Genomic DNA, 16503 nt, shown 5'->3' on the forward strand with positions numbered 1-16503 from the left:
GAGGCCAATACATTAAATATATTCAAGAAGGAGTTGGATATATTTCTCAAGGCTGAAGGGATCAAGGGGTATGGGGAGAAAGCAGGGACCGGGTACTGAAATTGGATGATCAGCCAATAGTCGCATTGAATGGCGGAGCAGGCTTGAGGGGCCGAATGACCTCCTCCCGTCTTCTATGTTTCTATGTCTATGTAATGGCCTCTTTTCTAACTTGGCCAGATGCCCCACAAGTGTTACAGGTATAGGCTGTGAAGGAATATCTTTACTGAAAATAATTAGCTGTTATTCCAATGGACAAAGGAGCAATTTCAAAACCTCAGCAAATGTGCCATAAATTCTGTCAGCTTGGGTATGAAGTCTGGTGTGTAGAGCTGTTCATTTTCAAATACATCAGATTCCAGATCTCTGATTTTCTGACCATTCCAGGCAACTCCTTTAGAAACTGTTAATGGTAAATGGATTCGTGCCGAAAAGATTAAGATCTTTGTTAGATCTTTACATGAAGCATGAGCAAAACCTAAGCCAGCTAATTCTAAGCATGATGAACACCAATCCGGCAGACTCAATTCTTATCAAAATCAGCCATCCTTCTTAGCTCTTGGGAGCTGTAAAAACGGCTGTTGCCAGTAGTATAACAGAAGCTGCCAGCTGAAAAAAGCCTCTCATTATTTCCCTTACACAACACAGCATATGCTGATACCTGTATACATTGCATCTTTCTACCCCAGTGGAGCGTGGCCAGAAGAATGACTAAAACTGGAAGCCAGTAGGTCTCTTCATCCTTGAAATTCCCTTCAAATGGATGGAATGCTTCTATCTTGGGCATAAGGCACACAACAGAGCCCAAAATGGTAACAGTGCCTCAGATCATTCACGTGTCACTTGCTGCCTGCTGTTGAAAGTTACATACTTTTACATCAGATCAAGTAGTCCACCCTCTACCTGCAAGAACAGTACTGGGTCAGAATAAATCTGTTGTATGTGGAGGATAATTGAAGAAAAAGAAAGGCATCTTATTTGTCTTAATAGGATTTTCCTTGTATAATCCTTTCCCTGAGGTATGAGTAAATGTGCTAATGGGTAATAAGTGTCAAATGATTCATGTGTGTGTTATGTTTGAGTGAAGTAGCAGATAGCAGATTTGTGGTTGCGTATTTATAACGCAAGAAAGCTATGACCAATTTGTGTTGGTAGCAAACCTTAATGTTTATGACATCTGAAATGCCACCATTTTAGTATAAGTGACAGGAATAACCCTTCCCTCCCCTGACTTAGATTTATTATTGTTTGCGCACATAACTGAAATGAAAGCCTCATTCCTCAGTGTCCTTGTCCGTTTAGAAGTGGATGGGAAAACAATTTCTTCTAGCCCTTTCATGTGTGAGCATAGTGATTAGGATTAATGAACACCAGAATCTGCTGGTGTTAACCCTTGAATGAGTCTGGATTTTACTTCTGAATGGATGGAGAGAGATCTTGTAGGATAATTACATGTGGACTTAACTTAGTAACTGAGCTGAATATAACGTGAGCAATATTGAAACTACATTTTTATCTTCACTTTGGGATAATTGCTTATGGCCAAATGTAAAACAAACAGTGGTGCTGTTGATTTTGAATTAAACATTTTTATTGACATCTCAAAATAATTTAACAGCAATTTTTATGTCAAATATTTAGACTCCGATTTGGGACATCTGTTCACTGTTGCTAAATGTAGCAATATAATTAACTGCAGCAATGACCTCTAATGTTGCATTAACTACTGGAGGAGAAAGCTTAATTAGTTAGATTTGCTGGATCAAATGGTTGGTTGGCTTCCTGAAGAGACTTTAAAAAAGAAAAAAGCTGATTCCTAATTCTGGTGGAGTAACTTATCAAAATGCTGTTCTTGTAAAGGCGTTGTACAGATATCACTGGCATATACACTGAGGGAATTGATGCAACAGGACAATTTATACTCAAAAGGAGAAATCTACAACTCACTCCACTGTGTGTTTACTGATGGAACATGTGGTCCCAAAGTCAATGATTAGTTGCCAGCAGCAAAAGGACTTGGGACAATATTTTCAAAATCATTTAATAAGTTCAAAAATGTGAATGAATGAATGTGTGGGCCCTTTACTGTTACCTTTTGGACAGTGCATGATTGTTTTTAAGTGACGTTTTGCCAGCTTGGAAAAGAAAACATGAATTCAACAAGTTGTGGCTTTTGTGCAGCAGCAGAAAAGCAATTAATATTGGAAAACCAAAAAAAAACGTGCATTCTAAGTACAAGGTGATGTATGTATTATGTTTTTTTTAAAATACGTACATTAGCTCAGAAAAACATTAATTTTGCTTTCCTAAAGTTCATCCTTCAAAAAAAGTTATGTCTTGGGCATAACTGGAATGTACTTGCTGCTGATCCATTACTCAAATTCATTAAAATTCTTTTCATGATGATGGTGGGGTGGTGGCACAAACACACATGACCTATTCCCAGATCTCTACCAAAGCTACTTTGTCATTAGCCAGTGGGTATATACAGCACTTTTTCCACTTCTTCTCCCTGTTGGGAAGCACCTGATCTCTGCTCAGCATCTCCTCTTGTGGCCTGCTCAAGATCAGAATATCAATGGGGATTGTGAACCCACATTCTACAGTCTGCTTAGCAGTGCCTTGGGGCACCAAAATATTTCACCACAGTCTCTGGTTTTAGTTGAGTTGGTGTTATCCTTTAATTTTTTTTAAATTCTCATTTGTTACCATTTGTCTGAAACAAAAACATAAAGTACTGCTTTCCTTATTGGAGAAGAGCCTGCTGCCAACAAAAGCAATATTAAAAATGAAACCTTCACTGATTCTAACAAAATCGTTTTCGTAATGACTTATGTACCGAGCGCATTGGCGAAAATGAGTTTTATGCCTGATTTTCTATTTATGCTGTTACAACAGGGAAATTCTGGCCTCGGCTTCAGCATTGCAGGTGGCACAGATAATCCGCACATTGGTGATGATCCGAGCATATTCATTACAAAAATCATTGCAGGAGGTGCCGCTGCACAGGATGGAAGACTTCGGTATGTCTAATCGTAATGCATTGCCGTTTACATCCTTATGTAAAACAGACATTAATTCAGAACGTCTGTTGCGAAGACTGCATTAACGTGTCTTACAAAAGATTGGTGCCAGCTTCTCGGAAGCTGCTGTTGAGATGTTTCTTTAGCTTTTTTTGGAAAAAGAACTTCAGATTTTAATGAATGAAACTGTAAATGTAGCCATTAGCAATGGTTAATTATTAAAGGAAAGGCATAATAGAGGTTGTAAACGATTCCAACAGTTACCAAAAGCAGGGGATACATTATTTAAGAAAGGTATGTGTGTGTGTGCATTTTCTGTTCATCCTAGCTTCAGCACATTTTTAAAACTCTTGGAAGCCAGTCATTTGAAATGTACAAAACCCTGCTATAAATAAAATTTACCTCCGGCACAAGAGTCTAAATTTCTGCAGCCCATGAACTTGAAAATAGCCTTCCCAATCACATTCCATCCTGGGTACGAACTTAATCTGAAGAGCATTTAAACTTGGATTGACCAGATGCTCTGTGACCACAGTGGGACATAGAACCACCTTGGCTGCAGAATAATACATTCTGCATTGCACGATATAGCACCCCTGTCCATATAAAACCGCCTGTTGTCTGACCTGCTGTGAGCAGTGCCAGTGACACAGTGTGTGCGGTGTTGCTCGTGGGAAGTCAGTTTGTGTTGTTTTATAAGAGTAAGGAATATTGTAAAATGGGACGGAGCTATGTCTCTCTTTGAGGCAGGAAGTTGTAATTGCTGTGAATTCATGAAATGAATGCTGGGGTCAGTGATAAGTCGGGCTGCACATCAGAGCCCTGGCTTTGTGTGATTGACAGGTCAGTTAAGTTCTGAGACATTGTGGAGCCTGGAGGTTCTTGGAGGGTGCTGAGACACAGCATTTTCAGATTGTTTAGTACAGGTTGAGCATCCAAAATCCGGAGTTCTGGATTCTGGGACGATTGGTGGCAGGGTCGTCCGGAATCCGTAAAATGTTCTGGAATCCGGACACCCTGTCAAACACCGCAACCTGGGCCCAGGCATTTTCGGACTCGGAACATGTTTCTGATGTCCGAAGTCCAGAAACGCCCGAACCCAGGTTGCGATATTTCCGACTTCGGACATCAGAAACACGTTCCTAAGTCCGGAAAAACATGAAAACCGGCTCGGCCTCGGTCCTGAGGTTGCCGGATTCGGGACACTCAATCTGTATTTATAAGAAAGATGACTGGGGGAAAAAGATTTTTTTCCCAAATAGTGAGAAACTAGGAACTATGGAGGAGCAAAGAGATTTGGCTGTCCATGTACACAAATCACTAAAACTTAGTGCACAGGTATAAAAAGTAATCAACAAGGCCAGTGGAATGTTGATCTTTATCTCAAGGGGACTGGAATACAAAGGGGAGGAAGTTGAGCCTCAAGTTGTAGAGAGCCTTGCTCAGCGGCCATCTGGAGTACCACATTCAGTTCTGGGCATCGCACTTCAGGAAGGCTATATTGGCCTTGGAGGGGGTGCAACGCAGATTCACCAGAGGAATATTGGGGCTTAGTGGGTTAAATTATGAAGACTGGTTGTATTCCTTTGAGTATAGGAGATTGAGGGATGATCTGAGCAAGATGTTTAAAATGATGAGGCTTTGCATAAAATTCAGAGGAGAAACAATTGTAAAAGATGAATGCTGTTCATCCTACTTGACTATACGCTCCTTGCTCACGCCCTCTTCTATGCCTCTGAACTTCCAACCTGATTGAAGAGATCTCAAAATCTGGAACAGATTGCACTGAAGAAATAGAAATTGATGTGTCCGTCTCAAAATCTGAAGTATTTTGGATTCAATATAGGTGTTATCCCTAGACCTCTGCTGGTGCTTTAAGGCAGCTGTTTGAATTTCATGCAAGGGTGGCCCAAATTTATCTCAATATTTTCTCTCCCACTTTGAGAGAGCATTATTGTTGTCTCCCTTAGATCCTATGGCAGGTTTGCAGCTCAGCATATGAGGATTTACAGTTGATGCAATATGTGATCATCCTAATAAAATTTAAAAGGTTTCTACTGCAAGTTGGTACATTTTTGCATAAAATGTTCATAATGTTTCCTCATCTCCGGAGATTGTTTCCTAGGATGGTAAGTGGCACATCTTAACCCAATTAGTTCTGTTTCACTCTAAATGAACTCCAATGACAAATGTCAGTATTAAGCCTACTGTAGCCATCATTCTGCCATGTACTGCTTGGGGATATAGGAGTCCGGTTACAAATGAGCAAGAAGGGAAGAAATGAGCTGCAATCTGCTTAGTTTACACAAAGTTATTGTGCTGTTTTATATTTGGCATATTAGTGGTTGAATCTACCACTGCCACAAATGGCATAATAGTTTTATATAGCATCCTTAAAATTATTTTATTTTGTATTGGTATTCATCAAAGTTTGAAATTTAATGATGGTGTAAGAGAATATATTAATCCAAAAATTCAATAAAGAATACCAGTGACAAAGCTGAACACACTCCAGAACAGTTTAGTCATTTGAAGCTCTATGTAGAAGTTCACATGCAGAGTTTACAAACAATTGAGGCTGTTGCAACTTCCACTTACCCACAGGAAGACTCTGATGGGTTGAACTTGGTCTTCAGCAGTAGTCAATGGGAAAGAAAATTGGCCGTGGTGTAACATGGGCTGCTGCTTTGCTATCTGCCCATTTTCCACTACTGGCGAAAACCAAATTCCCTGAACCTTCAATTTAAAAAAAAATCACGTTAATGTATTCCTATTGATTTTATTTACCTCTGATTTGAGTCTTCCACACTTGGTCTCCAAGATCAGTACCATAGTAAAAGTACTGCACCAGACATGTGTTAGCAAGTTGTGGGAAATTGTCTGCTGGACGAAAGCTGAAAGGTATCTCAAAAGATCATGACGGTTCCCTGTGGATTAATCTAAAACTCCAATACTTGCTCCACTGTCTCTGGGCACATCAGTACAGGAAATTTAGTCGCTAGGCTGGTTCCTCCTTCAGGCTTCATTATTCTGTTTTCTCCTTTCATTCTTGACCATGCCTATTTATTTTATTCTTTCCTCTTGACCTATTTATTTCTAACTCACCTCGCCCCTGCACCATATCCAGCAGAGAAAAGAATAAACAAAGCAATATAAATAACTCCTAAAACCAAAGACGCCATCAATGATGCATAGGACAAGGAAGAATAAAATAGCAAGACAAATGGGGGAGGGAGGAATTAAAGAGAATCATAAAACAAGGGTGCAGAGATTAAGGTGGAGACATGAGGGGATTTTTTTTTTGAGAAGCCAGTTTTCAGTTTTTCTGTACATTTTTCACAAACAATCTAATTTTTTTTTAAACTGCATCTCTGTCCAACTTGAAACTTGTTTGAATGTCATATCTTTTATTATTCTAGGGTGAATGATTGCATCCTTCGGGTAAATGATGTAGATGTAAGGGAAGTAACACATAGCAAAGCAGTAGAAGCTTTGAAAGAGGCAGGATCGATTGTGCGATTATACGTGCGGCGAAGGAAGCCCGTCACAGAAAAGATCTTGGAAATAAAACTTGTTAAAGGGCCAAAAGGTAGGTTCTACATCAAAGTGCAACAAACTGCTTTTGCATACTTTTCGATTCTGTCATTGTTTATAAATTAGATAAATATGGCAATGTTCTCTTTCTGCGTCAGCCTGGTCTTTCTCTTCTTTCCCCCCCCCCCCCCCACCCAAAATCTTCCCACACACAAGCATATGGGATGTATAGCCAGAGTAATGCAGTACAGGAGGTGGTGACAAGTCCATACAAGACGTGCTGTAGAGAATTGCTGTGTACAATTCTGCTTGCATACGATGAAAGGCGTGTCAAGCGTTGGAGACTGTGCAGAACAGTCAACCAAACTGATACCTAGTTTAATACATCTGAGTTATGAGGAGAGTCTAGGTTTGTTTCCTCAGGAGATATTGTCCAAGTATTCAAGACTCTTAAAGTGAAAGGTAAGTTGACTGCTGATATGTTTGAGATTGCCATAAACACTAGGGGACGGGCTCAAGCTTAGAAGTGAGTACACAGGAACAGGAGTAGACCATTCAGTTAGATCATGGCTGATCTGTACCTCAACACCATTTACGCTCCCTTGATACTCTTGCCCAACAAAAATCTATCGACCTCAGTCTTGTAAATTTCAATTGGCCCAGCATCCACAGCCTCTTGTTCTGGATTCTCCCACCAGAGGAAATAATATCTATCATCAAATGCTTTTATTTTAAACGCCTCCCTTAAATTGCCCCTCAACCTTCTCAGCTCAAAGGAATGCAAGCCAAGTTTATGCAACCTATCCTCAAATTTTAACCCTTTAAACCCTGGCATCATTCTGGTGAATCTGCACTATACTCTTCCACAGCCAATATATCTTTCCTGAGGTTCGCTGTCCAAAATTGAACACAGTCTGACCAAGGCTCTGTACAACCGCAGCATCACTTCCTTACTTTTGTATTTCAGCTCCCTTGAGGTAAAGGCCAACATTCCATTAGCCTTTTTGTACACGTGCGCTAGCTTTTAGTGATTTGTGTGCATGAACACCTAAATCCCTTTGCTCCTCCACAGCTCCATCTCTCGCCATTTAGAAAATATTTTTATTGGCCTTTCTCAGATCTGAAGTGGATGACCTCACACCTCCCCACACTGAATTCCATCCGCTGTAATTCTGCCCACTCATTTAGTCTGTCCCTCTGTAACTTCCTTCTCCCATTCACACAACTTACTGCGCCTCCTAACTTAGTGCCGCCTGCAAACTTGGATATACAATTCTCTATTAGAGAAAGTGCTTCAACAAATTTAGACCTAACTACTTTTATGCAGAAGGTTGTGAATGTGTGAACTAGACTGTCCGTTGGAGGCAGATGGTGTGCAAATAATTAAGGAAGAATTGGATCGATTTTGAGGAAATGGGTGATTGAGAATTTTTAGCTTTTGGAAGCAGCCAGCTGGATTAGAGTCTTTTCTGCTTCCATGCTTTCTATGTTCTTGTGACACAACCTGTATTTTGGGACAATTCACTCCTCTATGCCAGTTACCCTGTTTCCAGGTGAGCAATTTTGAACTCTTAGCATTAGTTGCAGCAGCCCTTTCTGTGGCCACTTCATGTAGAACTAGCATCAAAAATCTTCGGTTGCCTTGTGGTGGCAGATGTCATTGAGCACAATGATGTGGTCTTCATTGGTGATCTAGCTAAAGGTCTTGGTGCTATTAACAAGTGAATCTGATCTGATCTGAAGTGTGTAATTTAGAATTGTTCAGCATTCATGAAACTAATCTGATTGCACTCACATCAAGAAACACTAGTAAGTATCTTTCTACAGTATTTTGATTTACATCCCATACCCTTCAGGTCTCTTTGGCTTCAGAGAATCTGAATTTTTGACCTGCAGAACCTAAAGTCTGCATTCTTCTTAATAACTTCTTATTTATGACTATAATTTTCGTGTTTCCATTTTTTTTGCAATAGCAAACTACTGACATTGTAGCATGCTCCGTTTTAGCTCTCTGTACTATTTCCCAGTAAAATCTTCGGTTTGACGTCTATTACACTTACACTTTACAGGTTGCTGGACCTTGGATGCTAGATTTCTCATATTGCACTTTGTTGGGATATTAATACACCACATCATTAAGCAGCACTTGACTCCCTAAGAACATGTTAGAGGACACTGTGTATTTAGCAGAAACACTGGAATGAGGAATTAGTGAAAGTAAAAATTAAAGCTAATGAGCAGATGATACATATCTGTAAACCCATTGGTCTCTACTCCACTGAAAATATTGCATTGATGGAACACATTCATGAAGGTCACATTGGGAATCAGAGTTTTATGCCGTGCTGGATTGACAAATACCCTGTGGCTGAGAGAGCAGTAGTCCCCCACTCACCCCCAAGAATTTTAGTTGAATTGAAATATGAATTGTACCCTGTCTTTTTGTAAGTGTCTGTCTTTTTTTCTCCTCCTCCGAAAAAGGTCTTGGGTTCAGTATAGCCGGAGGTGTTGGAAACCAACACATTCCAGGAGATAACAGCATCTATGTAACCAAAATTATTGAAGGAGGAGCAGCACATAAAGATGGCCGGCTACAGATAGGGGACAAGATTCTGGCAGTAAGTTCCAAGTGTACTTTTCAATGCTCTCGCCGATAGGTTAACAAATCTTTGTTGCAGAATTTGATGAGACGGACAAAAGTTACACTGTCTGTAAAACCATGACAAGCCTGTACAAAGTCGGAGGCTGTTCAAACAGATGCTTACACCACAGGGATGACTGACGTTGCTCTGATACCCGCTAAGCAAATGCATTTATTAGTTAGACTGTGGAGGAATGCAGAAAGAAGCTTCCTTTTACCACCACTGTAGTATAGTTCTTAGGACTTCAAAAGAGGCATTTACCAGTAGAATAATCGCCTTGCCACCAAATGGAACAGTTGGGCGCAGATTGGACAACGTCCCATAATTCAGTCAGAATTGTTTGAAAGAGAAAGACCATCATGTGGTACACAGGTAACAAGTGTCCCTCTGGAGAAAGAAGAGGTCTTTTTAATTGTAAAGTGTTTCTGCAGCACAGGCCTGAGTACAAATTGATTAGCCTGCTTTGTCAGCCACAGAGCAGGAGAAAGGGTAGAGTTCACATATAATTATTTAGAGGGTGTGACTTCCTCTAGAGGAGAAATGTGCCCATCAAAAGCAACCGACAAGAGGATAATGATTTTGACTGTCCTAATGGAAAATGTGATTTTAGGTGACCTGTCCAGCAGGTCCATCTTAGGCTGGTTGCCGTTATGTGAAAGGAGATCCACCTCCTTTCTGGTCCTGAATATTGATCATGGCAGAGCAGCACTATTATTTCATTCATTACCAGCTGGTCATTGCTACCTGGAGATTTATAGCATTGCAGTAGTTTCTGTCGCACTATAGTGGTGGAAACTATGGTAACCAGTTATTCCCTCAAGATGCATAGACCTCTAATTTATGAGGATTCTGACCATCCAGTTTACTGTTTCAGGTTACACAAGTGCACTGTGATGTTTTTCAGTGAGTTTAAATAAAAAAAATTCCAATGTTGTATAAAACTCATTGTATAATTGGCCCATTTATCTCAGGATGCCAGATAAGAACTTGCCAAAAAAAAATGGAAACAATAAAAATAGCTGATTTTTATTGGACTCACTGGTACTTCTGATGATTTCCATTCCTGTTCTAGTACTTTGCTTTCCCCTTTCCTAAAATCTGGGTTCCATAACCATCACCACTAACTAACCCGATAGCAAAATACTGCAGATGCTGGAAATCTGAAATAACAACAGAAAATGCTGGAAATACTCAGCAGGCCAGGCAGCATCCGTGGAGAGAGAAACAGAGTTAACGTTTCAGGTCTGGGACGGATGCTGCCTGGCCTGCTGAGTATTTCCAGCATTTTCTGTTGTTATACCACTAACTAACCTATTGGAAACAACACAACTTTCACCTCCGAAACATTGCCACTACACTTTCCAAGGTAACAATTACTTCTGCAAATAGAAACTGCGTTAAACCTCTGAAATTCAGCAACTTGATGAAGTGTTTGTGAAGCTTATGGTGAATATGGCTTTAGTAATGTTTTTGTTTCCCAACCAAAATATTTTTAAAACCTGAAAATCTGTTTGAAGTTCACTGTCCCATCTAACCTTTAACCATTCTTGCACATGAATTCAATGGTAAACGTTCCCTATATGACTTGGCAAGTGTTATTGATGGCAGTCGTGGAGATATTTAATTGCCTGCCCCTGCAGTTAAGGAGCAGTCGTTAATTTGGGGAGAGGGGAATAAGAATGCTAAAAGTTGCAGAGGCAATGGGCTAACTTATGGTGTATCTTTCTGTCTGTGTGTCTGTCTCTTTATGTTCAGATTTTTCAAATTCTGTTGATCAGCCTCCTTGGTGTTCTAATAAAACAGCAGATTAAGGTTGTTAAATTTATTTCCTATTTTTAATGCTGAGCTGATTGAATCATAAATTAAAGGAGTTGGCAAGGATTTGTTCTGCACTAAAAGCGAGTATGCTATTAATTATTCGTATATTAGCTGACTTCCATTTAATTGGCATATGTCATTGAACTATCTTTACTGTCAAGTGTTCAATTATGCTGCCTGCATATGAAAATATTGATCACATGAGTCACATCAGGTATCCACCTAATGGATTTCCAGATTATATACTCATTATTCTTGTGTTTTTCAGGTTAACACAGCCAGTCTAGATGAAGTTACCCATGAAGATGCAGTGACTGCTTTGAAAAACACAGCAGAAGTGGTATACTTGAAGGTTGCAAAGCCCACCAGCATGTATATGAATGATGGGTATGCACCTCCAGACATCACCAATTGTAAGTCTCTCTCAATTGCTGTTTTACTGATGATATGGAGTGATTACAAGGCTGCAATTTAACCCTTGGATGTATTGTTTTTAAATTACATAGTTTATCGTAACATATACCAGACACCACTTAGTCTGTATTAGTCTGTTTCAGTAGTAAATAATTAAGTATAGAGTAAAATGCCCAGAACTAGTCTTGTATTGGTTAATGATATTTTCTGAAGATTTGCACTCCATCATTGGTTTGTTGCCCTTGTGCAGTAAGATATGCTCACTGACCTAAAGGGGAAATCAGAGAGATGTTTCCCTTAAGATCTTTACTCACTGCAATCGCAAGGGCTATATAATCTTCCCCAGTCCCATGTTGCACTCAAGCTGGGGCTCCAGGCTAATGCTCAGTACTTGTCCCATTAGAAGCAGAGCACTGCTGTTGCTCCATCAGTGAGAAAGAAAATCAAACATTTGCAGATTTGGCTGATTTTGACCTGTAGCTGCAATGGAAAATATTGAAAATTTCCCACACTGGAGCATTTTATTTTTATTCTAGAACCTTGGTTTAGAACCATGTGCTCTTGTCCCTTGAAGTGAACAGTGATTGTCCAAAGTGTTTTTGCTTTCCTTTGAAGCAAATCTTCAAAGAAAGTGAAGCTTGCCTGCCTCTCTCCAGAGAGAGACCTCAAGGACTAATATCTTGGTTAGTGATTTTGGAAGGAAAAATATACATGTTTGCTGACCACAATTAAAGCCAAATCGAATCTACATTCCGAATTTTGTATTAAAAAAAAAAAGGATCAAGCAAAAATACTTCCAGAAGGATGAAATAGTAATGTGTGGGACTGATTTTTCACAAGAGCACTGGTTCATAATCTTGAGATTAACCAGGATGAAAACATCAAGCACTTGGGTGACCAAGCAGCCTTTCGCCTGGGGGTGAAGAGAGAGAAAAGGGGAGAATAGAAGAATACTTCTGTAAACTGGGGAAGAATAGTGCCACTGTGACAAACATATGAATGATTTAAAAACAATTTAACAATGAGATTTAGCAAGAGTGTACCAATACATACAAACAATTTCTCCACAAGAAATTAGGGTAAACCCTTGCAATTTTTGTCAGTGTTTTCACAATGAAGGAAGCTGTGCACTAGCATGAGTCACTGTCTTCAGGGGAGGGATTGAACATTGTAGATGAAAATCATTTACTTCATCCAGAAAGTCTTCTGTCAAGCGTTCTGAAACATATGCTGCTCTGTTTGCAGAGATCCAACTTGGAACACTGCATTTTCTTTCGGGGGCAGGAGTGTAGCTAGCACTGGCCGGTTACTATAAGCCCCCCCCCCCAAAAAAAAAAATGCAATGGATGAATAAAATAAAATCATGAGTTGGAAGACAGTTTAAAAAATAAAAAAAAATGAGGATTTTTTTCTGGAATTAATCCCGTTAGTAAAAATTAAAGTTCCCCTTTAAAGTTGAATGTTTTTGGCTTTGTTATTCATAGAACAGTTGGGCACAATCTTATCTAGTGTAATTTAAAGGTGAAGTGGAAGAAATTATTAGAAGGGTGTACATTGTAACAACTTGCTGGCTCATAGGAGCGAATTTCTATGATCTTTGTTCCCAGAGAACACCCACTTCCTTGGCTGCTAAGGACAGGAAAGATTGACAGAGGTCCATTTTGGTGGATCTAGGCCCTCTTTACTTTGCCTTGGGATTTCCAGGCGTTGTCCAGGGGACAGATCTAGGCATAGGCCCAATGAAGGTATGCAAATGAGCTGGGAGAGGGGCTTTCCCAGCCCCTCAACTCTTTTTTTTCCTGTGGTTGCAGTCCTGGGGTATCCAATGAAAGCTGATGTTATGGCCTGCCCCGTGACTCTCTGGTCAGCTGGGATATGGAGGCACTTGGTGCCGGAGGGTGAGTAGAGAGTCCAGAGGCAGTCCGAAGGCAGGTGGGTGTTTTTTTTTATTTTTATTGAAAAGCTCCCCAGGATTTTACAGGCGCTTGTGGTTCTCTGGAGCCCTGATCTTGGAGTCCTGCAGCTGTGCTGAAACTTGCACCTATTTTCCAAGCGCAAGATCCAACTAGAGATGGGCTTGTTCCAGGGGTACCCCAGAGCCATGTTAATTGGCCCAACCGAAAACACCTGGTGTGGTTTTGCTGTCTAGCACTGAGGCAGAGATGAGGCCAGGAAAATTGGCTGCATTGTTTTTAACATCTGTCTATTTCTTAAACTAGAATATTTGCTGGCCCCCTAGACTGAGATATAGTTCTTTGTCAAGTTAAATATAGTATAATCAGTATATTATCATTAAAGGACAGTGTGTATTTAAAAGGAATTAATGATGAAACGGTTCTTTTTGTTAGATTATTTCTCCTATCCAATTAATTGTTTTGAGTGTTTTGGCTGTTTCTTATTTTAGTCTGAGCACTACGTGCTTGCTTAATTATGTCACCAAGACATCTTTAGCCGTATGAGAATCAGACATGCCAGTGTTTATTTGGGGGGAAAAAAACTAGCAAACCCTGATCAGCTTCAGAAAAGCCGACACAACCCAAAAAAAGCTGACAACTCAAATAACCCTGAATATAAAATCATGTACAACCCTGAAGTCAATGACCACCGATGTGATGCTCCACTGATAAAGGCATTTTGTAGAGTCATGTTGAAATTGCTCCGTGACAGATGTATCAACTTTCAAAGATATTGGTCAGCTTTGAAAGCATGAAATGTATTTTCGGGGTGGAACTCACGAGATGTCATGTGCAATTTCTTTTGGTCCTGTGAAATTGTATATAACAATATACTGATTAAGGAAATGCAATCACCAGTCTTGTTTTAAATCTATTTTGCTTCCATTTCACATTGCTTTTGTGCAGTCTTATTCCCAGTCTAGAGGGCTGGCAAATGCCTATTCCAAAATTTGTCCAAATACCATATTCTACCTCTGCACAAAATTGATAACATGTTACTTCCCCAATTTCCTTTCCTTTCCTTTTTCTTCCCCCTGCAAAAAGGAAGTAACCTGGCTGATTCCCAATGCCATGTTAGGAACAAGAGCTACCCATGTGGGCAAAGGTGGACTTAATCCTACAGGTTATTACTATCTGTATTAGAATTCCCACGTCATAGCATCATAGAAATTTATGGCACAGAAGGAGGCCATTCGGCCCATCGTGATTGCGCCGGTCGAAAAAAAGCAATCCAGCCTAATCCTCTTTCCAGCTCTTGGTCCGTAGCCTTGCCAGTTACGGCACTTCCAAGTGCATATCCAAGTACTTTTTTAATGCAATGAGGGTTTCTGCTTCTACCACGCTTTCAGGCAGTGAGTTCCAGACCCCCCACTGCCCTCTGGGTGGCAAAAGTTCTCCTCAATTCCCCTCTAATCCTTCTATCAATTACTTTAAATCTCTGCCCCCTGGTTATTGACCTCCTCTGCTAATGGGAAATCGGTGCTTCCTATCCACTCTATCTAGGCCCCTCATAATTTTATACACCTCAATTAAATCTCCCCTCAGCCTCCTCTGTACCAAAGAAAACAACCCCAGCCTATCCAATCTCTCCTCATAGCTAAAATTCTCTAGTCCTGGCAACATCCTTGTAAATCTCCTCTGTACCCTCTAATGCAATCACTTCTTTCCTATAATGTGACCAGAACTGTACGCAGTACTCTAGCTGTGGCCTAACTAGTGTTTTATATAGTTCTAGCATTTCCTCCCTGCTCTTACTTTCCTTTATTAGCTGAGGCATAGAATATATCTCATATGCCTTCTTTAACCACCTTATCTACTCCAAGGTCCCTTTGTTCCTCTACACTTCTCAGTATCCTGCCATTTATTGTATATTCCCTTGCCTTGTTAGCCCTCCCCAAATGCATTACCTCACACTTCTCCTGATTGAATTCCATTTTCCACTTTTCTGCCCACCTGACCAAGTCCATTGATATCTTCCTGCAGTCTACAGCTATCTTTCTCACTTTCAACCACACAGCCAATTTTTGTATCATCTGCAAACTTCTGAATCATGCCCCCTACATTGAAGTCTAAATGATTGATTTATACCACAAAAAGCAAGGGACCTAGTACTGAGCCCTGTGGAACCCCACTGGAAACAGCCTTCCAGTCACAAAAACACCCGTCGACCATTACCCTTTACTTCCTGCCACTGTGCCAATTTTGGATCTAACTTGCCACTTTACCTTGGATCCCACGGGATTTTACTTTATTGACCAACCTGCCATGTGGGACCTTGTCAAAGATCTTGCTAAAATCTATGTAGACCACATCAAATGCACTACCCTCATCGACCCTCCTTGTTACTTCCTCAAAAAATTCAATTAAGTTAGTCAGACACAACCTTCCCTTAACAAATCCATGCTGACTGTCCTTGATTAATCCGTGCCTTTCTAAATGACGATTAATACTGCCCCTCAGAATTTTTTCCAATAATTTTCCCACTACCGAGGTTAGGCTGACTAGCCTGTAGTTACTCAGTCTATCCCTTTCTGAACAACAGCACAACGTTGGCAGTCCTCTGGCAGCACGCCAGCAGCCAGAGGGGATTGCAAAAGTGATGGTCAGGGCCTCTGCGGTTTCCTCCCTGGCCTCTGTTGACAGCCTGGGATACATTTCATCCGGGCCTGGCGATTGATCTACTTTCAAAGATGCTAAGCCTCTGAATACGTCCCCTCTCTCTGTTTATCCCATCTAATATTTCACACTCCTCAACTACAATATCTGTATCGTCCCCCTCTTTTGTGAAGACAGATGCAAAGTATTCATTAAGAACCATACCCACATTTTCCACTTCAATGTCATAAAAATAAAAGACTACAGTATACTTAAAACATGAAACTATTGAATAAATAAAACATGAAAGCAGACTGGCATTGTTCAGAAATACAAGGCAACCATTTCTCTCTCGGTCCCCAATTCATGAGCAACAGCTAGCTCTTAAATATCTTTATTAGCCACAAATGCACTTTATTGATCTGTTGCTGCTTTTGTCAGGCAGAGAGCACAATTGAGGGCACGCCAGTGGATTTCAAGCCC

General features: G+C 40.4%; 1 protein-coding gene across 25 annotated transcripts in view; it reads left to right on the top strand.

The window, feature by feature from the left end:
* The window catches only part of LOC147115607 (disks large homolog 1), a 439472-nt gene that overhangs the window by 279397 nt on the left and 143572 nt on the right, over positions 1–16503 (top strand). For all 25 annotated transcript variants that reach the window (XR_015078647.1, XM_085989989.1, XM_085989992.1 and 22 more), the window contains 4 exons: positions 2938–3062; positions 6482–6651; positions 9078–9214; positions 11325–11469. Coding sequence is in view for 24 of the 25 variants with exons in the window: in XM_085989989.1 (XP_085846115.1) it covers positions 2938–3062; positions 6482–6651; positions 9078–9214; positions 11325–11469 (577 nt within the window). In the remaining variant the exon portion in view is untranslated. The remainder of the gene's footprint in view (positions 1–2937; positions 3063–6481; positions 6652–9077; positions 9215–11324; positions 11470–16503) is intronic.

The sequence above is a fragment of the Somniosus microcephalus genome, chromosome 6, assembly GCF_052327205.1.
Source record: "Somniosus microcephalus isolate GS21.2 chromosome 6, FLI_Smic_1.0, whole genome shotgun sequence".
In the NCBI taxonomy this organism is placed as follows: domain Eukaryota; kingdom Metazoa; phylum Chordata; class Chondrichthyes; order Squaliformes; family Somniosidae; genus Somniosus; species Somniosus microcephalus.